The sequence below is a fragment of the Octodon degus genome, unplaced genomic scaffold, assembly GCF_000260255.1.
Source record: "Octodon degus isolate 3935 unplaced genomic scaffold, OctDeg1.0 scaffold00001, whole genome shotgun sequence".
NCBI classification, from domain to species: domain Eukaryota; kingdom Metazoa; phylum Chordata; class Mammalia; order Rodentia; family Octodontidae; genus Octodon; species Octodon degus.
Window position 1 is genome coordinate 21,708,330 of NW_004524577.1, and position 7,440 is coordinate 21,715,769.

Here is a 7,440-nt window from a genome sequence, read left to right on the forward strand (position 1 = left end):
TGTGTGTGTGTGTGTGTGTGTGTGTGTGGCCAGCTCAGCCCACCAGGGGGCGAAGATGGCTGGCATGTGGTGCTGGGGGATTGAACCGTGGTCCCTGTGCTTTGTGAAGCTTGTTCTAAATAGGTGCTTTAGGCCACTGAGCCATCTCACCAGCCCCCCCAGTTTCCTCTTGACCCTGGCCACAGTGTCTGTCATTTCTTTGGGACTTGCTTTTCCGCCCACTAATCCTCACTTCACCAGGCTCTAACCTGCTCTTTCAATTGCATATTTCTTTCTTAGATCTTTGTTGAGATTTAGTTTTCCTACAGTGAACTAATATAAAGTGTACAATTTAAAATATGTAGGCACATCCAGGTATATATGATCACATAATCATCACCAGTCAAGATACCCTCCCTCCAAAGACCTTCTCCTCCTTTATAATCCTTTCCTCCTCCTTTCTACTGCCCCACATGCCACATCCTCAGGCAATTACTGATGAGTTTTGTCACTGTTGAGTAATTGCCTTTTTTTTTTTAATATTAATAAAAATCGTGTGTGTATGTGTGTGTTTTTGGTTGTTGCTGATGTTTGTTACAGGGTCTCACTAAGAGGTCAGGCTGGCCTGCAGCTCACTGCCATCCTCCTGCCTCTCTGGCTATACCTGAGGAGCTCTGAATCACCTCCTCATTTTACAAAAGCTTTGATATTAACCTCTGTTGCCTGTAAGTCATTAAAATCTAACCTAACTGTCCTGGGGACCTGAGATGTCCTCAGGGACCAAATCATTTTTACTCCCTTCACTCCCTGGGCTCTTGAGAATTATACCTACCATCTTGAAAGTCTAGTCACATATTTGAAACATTAAAAAAAAAAATTACGGAGAAAGGAATTTTTTTTAAAAACACATGATTCATCTTATTACAGAAATAAAATTTATGTCTTCCCTCTTCTTTGAGCTTAGGAGCATCATCCAAAACCCTGGGTGTTCCTAGGGATGAGTGGTCGACAGGCCTCAGTGCCAGGCCCCTGGAGCTTACAATCAGAACCCACACCAGAACCTCCCTCTGGGCTGCAAGCCTAGGTGTCGCATGTTTCACAACACCTGGTTTATGGACTGCTGCCTTCCAGTGCTTGCCATGATGCAAGTCTTCAATAAACAGTAACATTGTCTCTGCAGCCATAAGGTTTTGTTGAAGGAAGCATTTAAGTTGCAGATCCATTACCCATGCAGTCCTGGCTGTCCCCATCTGCTGCAGCATGTGTTCCCAAGAAGCTGAGCAACCAGCGAACACCCTCATTGGCACATCCCTGTGAGCAGAACCTGGGCACCTGCTGGCCCCTCCCCAAAACCTCAGGTGTGACTTTGGCAGTGGAGCCCACGGTCCAGAAGCCTGTGGCGCTGCTCTCTGCAGGCCGCAGCTGTCCCAGTGCTGTGGCCCTCTCCATGCGGTTTTCTGCCTCATCTATCATGACAGCTCTGTGCTTGGTCGCATGGTGTATTTAGCAGCAAACCTGCCTCTGACTTGCAGTATGCACATGATACTCATCAGATGTAGGCTGTGCAGCTGTTGCCTGCTTTAAGCCTGGCTGAGTTCACCTGATGAAGAGGCCCCTATGTAGGGCATCAGATGGGTCTTTGGTGACCGCTCTAAGAAGGAACCTGCTAAACCATCTCAATGCAGGACTGGTTAGACTTTGTGGCATCTTTTTTTTTTTTTTTGTACAGAGAATTGAACTCAGGACCTTGTCCTTGCCAGGCAGGTGCTTGTGCCACTGAGCTATCTCCTCAGCCCAGGGTTTGTGTACTGTGTGGAACCCACAAGGAAATGGGGCCTGGTGGCTATTTTAATGAGGTCAGTAGCTCCTGGTCCTGCTTGTTTAAAAGTATCTATTTTGAGTTAAAGAAAGACAGTTTCTTGTACTTCCTGTCATCATAAGAACCTCTACTAGAAAGAGATTAAAGTCTTGGCATTCAGAGAGAGTTGTTGGACATTTATCCTAAACAGACTGAAGAATAATAATTCCCTTTAGTGAAGGGTTTTTGAAGATTTAGTTTTTTTTTTTTTTTTTTTTTTTTTTTTTTTTTTTTTTTTTTTTTTTTTTTTTTTTTCTTAATCTGTTTAAGACAGTCATAAGGAATACTATTTAATGTTTTTTGAGACAGGAGCTCTCTATGTAGTTCAAGCTGGCCTTGAACTTGCAGTGATCCTCCTGCCTCAGCCTCCAGAGTTCTGAGTTTGTAGGCATACACTACCATCCCCAGCTGGAAAGCTGTTTATTTTTGCATCTTATCAGGTATCAGATGTCAAGAGTTTTACAAAGTTATTTCCCCCATCACTATTCATTTTGATCATTATCCTTGGGAAAGGAGAGGAGAAACCTTAAATGCACTGTGGGAGGTCAAGTATTTACTCATTGGTGAGCTCTAAGTGTCTTATTACCTGATACTAATGTCACCTCCCAGGAAGTAAAGAAGCCTGGGAAATCCAGTCACTTCTTTTCTATCCCCTTCTCATTCCTTTTATTGATTTCTTTAGATACTTATATTTACTCAAATGTTTTTCATAGACTGGTTTCCAAGAATGAGAATAGATTGATAAATTTAGTTCATGCCTTCATGCATTTTACAGTTAGTTTAGTGTAAAAGGTAGAAAAACAAAACCAGACTAGTTAGTGTAGGCATTTATACTTGATAAAATTATTTGGGATTTTATGCTAACTATACTAGGACATAGGGTGATTCAGAAAAGAGAGTGATGTGATCTGAGGTGTCTTAAGAACCTTGGCCCAGGAGCTGGGGAGATAGTTCAGGAGAAGAGGTGCCTGCCTGGCAAGCACAGGGTCCCGAGTTCAATCCCCAGTACTACAAAAACAAAAAACAAAAAACCTTGGCCTGATGGGTGGAGTGTAGATGATAGTGGTCAGGGTTTACTAAAATAGGATCAAAAAGCGAGAGAGATTGGAGGTTTAGCAGTGCTGCTGAGTGTGGATATCTACATAATTATGAAAGGATACACAATGCAGAATCTTCTTTCTCTCGGCTTCCCACCTGATTGCTTTTTCTAGAGTCTGTGAAAAATAGCATTTGTATCTCTTTCCAGAAACATTTTGTCGATCCATTCTTTAAAAAAAATTATATGATAAAATCTTTTTAAATAATGCTCAATCATCTTTTCAAAAATTATTACTGATAGTCACCGGTCTTTAATTTATGTAAAAACTATTTCTAAAAAAATAGCAAGGCTGGGCATCTGTTTTCATACTGACGTGTAAGTTGGCAGCCATCTGGTAGGAGTCATATCTGTTCGGTTTCTCTTAAGAAATGTATATATTTATTTAACGGAATTATTTTTCCTTCTTTGTCTTCACAGCCAATCTTGCATCTTTAATGGACAAAACATATGAGAAAAATTTTCCTGTTAGTTCTTTGACAATATCACGGGTAAGAACATTTAAATGTACAGTATATATTGTTTCAGAGGAGGAGAAACAGCAGGAACAATTCTTTACGTAGATAACACTGCACAAGGAAATAATACCCTTCATAGGAAATATTTTTTCATAGTGCAGTATGTTTTTGTAATTACTAATAAATATTTTATGATATAGGTCCAAAAAAAATTTTTTAATGTATTTAGTATAGAATCTACAGGGTCTCACTTACAGTGATCGCACTCTTAGTGATCCTCCTGTTTTCAGCCTTTCAAGTGCTGGGATTACAGGCGTGCCACCATGCCCAGTGTCACTCACAGTGTTAGCACACCATGGGGACAGGGCCGGGGAATCAAACTCCCATCCCTGCGTCTGCCTAAGCAGGAGCTTTAATCCGCTGAGCTATATCTGGCTGGCCCAATTGCAAAAATTTTTGTCTGAAATGAAAGCTAATAAATTTACCACACTCTGATGGTAGTGACCACTTTTCCATTTCTCCTTCGAGGAGAGCAGCATTTCCCTCGGCGGGGTGATGTGATACTAAAGTGAGATCTCGCGACAGCAGTCTTGTGGAAATCAGTGGCACCATAAAAATTCAAAAGTATTATTAAATACAGAAGAGGAAAAGGAAAACAGTGATCTTCCCTTTTTAATCCTGGCCCCTTTTCTTGTCATTCATTATTCTTTTAGTAGCAAAGCAGTTCACGTGGTGAGAACTGAAGGTTTTTGGACTCACAGTCGGCATACTGGAGGAGAACCAAAAGACCAGCAGTTCATCCCTTATACAAAGAGTGAAACCTCTGGGGGCTCTAACACCTGACGGTCATTTAGACAGTGCTTCAAGGTTTAAGGAGCTTTTCCGTTTCCCATTGTAGCCTGGTGCTCTGGAGGGCAGAGTCTTCCCTGGTTACACAGATGGAGCGGCTGAGTCCCAGAGGGGCTGGGCCATCTGTTCATGCCACACAGCAAGCAATCAGCAGGGCTGCTTCGCAGGCTCAGGCCTGTGTTTGCACTGCATTTGGATTCTAAATCTGCCCTTATTGGATTTCTAAATCAAACCCACAAGTCCCAGTTATTTTTAGAAAGCGTCATTTTTTTTTTAACTCTTTTTCTACCTCTCCATGAGGTTTTAATGACACTCACAACATGTGGTACTCCCTTCTCTAGCTTTCTTGCCTCAGTCTCTACTTAAGGGTAGAGGCCATCCTTGAAATAATTTTTTTCTATTCATTTTGGATTGTATTTACAGAGCATACTCAGAGAGTCTGTGTTTTGAAGGAAGGTTTTATTAAAAGAGATGTACATTGATTAACAGCATAACTTAAATCAGAGTAGGAAAAGTAGTTGCAAACTGAGTTTTGTGAATGTAGGTTTCTGTGTGCAGGAGAATATTTTTCTAACCATTAGAGTTTTCAGCCTGTCAGCATGTGTTCCCAGGTATTTGAAGCTTAGAGCAGAGAGAAACAATTAGGGCTTGTCTCAGTTACTCTTCTGTCCTTGCTGGGAGAAATACCTGACACTCAAAATTAGGGAAGGAAAGGTTTTAGTTCACAGTTACTGCAGGTTTCAGTCCATACTCAGCTGGCTCTAAGGCAGAGAGCAACCTTTCATGGGGGTGGCAAAGAGCAGAGAGGAAAGGGAGTAGCAGCAGCTCGAGAAGCTAGCCAGCCTCTCTCACCTCCTTATATTGTAATACAAATTCCCTGCCCCAGGGCTGGTGCAGCATCCACACCCACAGTAATCAATCGCAAACTCCAGAACCCACCCATGACTGCTTGAGGCTTTGGGGGGACGACTAGACACAAACCATGACAGGGCTCAATCTGAGAAGTGAGGATTCGTTACAGATATAATAGGAGGGAATCTTTCTTGCTCTGAGCAAGGCTCAAACTTGGCTTTTAGTCACATTTTCTGTACACCGAAAGAGAGAAGCTATTATATATTTTTGTCTGCATTAGTATAATGTGATTTCAAGGACAGGCACACCGCATGAATGTTGTCCCAGTAAAATGGGTGTCCTATTTTAAGGTCAGTATGTATGAAGTAGGCCAGGTACATGGCCTAATTTGTAGTCAATCTAACAATTTCATGTATCTCTTTTAGTTTGTGGACAATATCTCATCGCGAGAAGAAATAGACCATGCAGAATATTACCTTTACAAGTAAGTCTTCTATTCTAATTGGCTGTGATTAGAGTTTTCTTCCCATTTTACAGGATCTGTTGTACATTTTGGATCTTATTTACTCTTTCAACTTCTCACTAGGGAGACAATATGTTGTTTACACATATGCATCTGGTTTATTTCACTTATGAGTATGGTCTTGAGTTGTATCCGTTTATCTATAAAAATCTTCAGTTTATCCTTTATAGCTGAGTAGTGTTCCATTATACAAAAAGACCGCATCTTTTTTATTCATTCTTTGGCTGATGTTCATTTGGGTTGCTTCTAGCTATTGCAAATTGTGCTGCTATGAACATTGGTGTACATATATCACTGTGGTACAATGTTTTTAATTCTTCTAGGAATATATCTGGCAGGGAAAGAGCTGGGTCAAATGAAACCTTCAATCCTAGTTTTTTGAGGAATCTTCCTACTGATTTTCACAGTGGATATACCGGTCTACTCTCATCAACAGAGAAGCGTTCCTTTTCACCCTCGGCCCTGCCAGCATTTGTTAATGGTTGATGTTCTGAGGATAGCCATTCTGGGGTGAGATGGACTCTCTGTTGTTTTAATTTGCATCTCTTGCATGTTTTAATTTGCATCATCTTGGAGATGTTGAATATTTTTTCATATATTTATTTGCTATTTGTATTTCTTCATCTGAGATTGGGATTTTAAGTTTGGGAAGTCTGACTTTTTGAGTCCTTTATTTTTTTTCCCATGATTTTATCTTTTTAATTTTATTGAGAAACAAATAGCAATGAGACAGTTTCAAACCAAATTGGTAGGACAGTTTCAATAATTAACACATTGCATACATTCTTCCTAGTGGTTAAGAGTCCTTTATTCTTTTTTTTTTTTTTTTTTTTGCGGAACTGGGGATTGAACTCAGACCCTTGCGCTTGTTGCCAAGGAAGCGCTTATTCCACTGAGCCATCTCTCCGGCCCCAAGAGTCCTTTATTCTTTGTCTGAGGAACAGCTGGCAAATATTTTTTTCTCACATTGTGGGTTGTCTCTTCACTCTTCAGGGTTTCTCTTGCAGTGCAAAAGCTTTGTAATAAGATGAGATCCCAGTTGTTGATTCTGTACCACTGGTTTTTTTATTTATAGTCTTTGCTTACACCAGTGTCTTCTAGAGTTTTACCTATTCTGTCTTCCAGCAGAATTGATGTTTCTGTTTTAATATTAGATCTTCGATTCATTTAGAATTTAATTTAGTGCATGGTCAAAGATAAGGGTCCAATTTTAATCTTGAGAGCCAGTTTTTCCAGCACCATTTATTGAAGAGGCTATTTTTCTTCCTGTGAATATGTTTTTCCCCTTTGTCAGCATAAGGTGGCTTAGTATGTCTGGAGTTGTTTCTGCACCTTCTAATCTGTTCCATTGATCTTTAGGTCTGGTTTTTTTGTTTGTTTGTTTTTGCCAGTACCATGCTGTTTTTATCACAGTAGCTTTATAGTATAATCTGAAGTCAGACTGTGTGATGCCCCCTGCCTTATCTTTGTTGCCTAGAATTGCCTTTGCTATTCTAGGTCTCTTTTGGTTCCAAATAAATTTTGGGATTGTTTTCTCTAAGTCTGTGAGATGTGTTATTGGAATTTTGATTGGAATTTAAGCATCCATTCTGCCTCTGAGCTACAGCTCCATCCCCATCCCCATACTTCTTTCTAACATAAATGGCAGTAGATACTGTATATGTACTGTTTGATACCTTGCTTTTTAAAATTTATTTTTTAGCAGCCTTTCATTATCAGTACAGGACTTCCTCATATTTCATGATTGCATCATGTTTATGCTTAGAATATATTATTTTGTCAGTTTTGTGTTAAATAACTTTTTTTTTTTTTTTTTTTTTTTTTT

The 7,440-nt window shown here is 40.1% G+C and overlaps 1 protein-coding gene across 1 annotated transcript in view; it reads left to right on the plus strand.

Annotated features, from left to right (window-relative positions):
* The first annotated feature begins 3,358 nt into the window (after window positions 1–3,358).
* The window catches only part of Mrps27 (mitochondrial ribosomal protein S27), an 83,521-nt gene continuing 79,439 nt past the window's right edge, over window positions 3,359–7,440 (plus strand). The window contains exons 1-2 of the mRNA XM_012513559.2: window positions 3,359–3,424; window positions 5,518–5,576. Coding sequence (XP_012369013.1) covers window positions 3,371–3,424; window positions 5,518–5,576 — 113 coding nt within the window. The 5' untranslated portion in view covers window positions 3,359–3,370. The remainder of the gene's footprint in view (window positions 3,425–5,517; window positions 5,577–7,440) is intronic.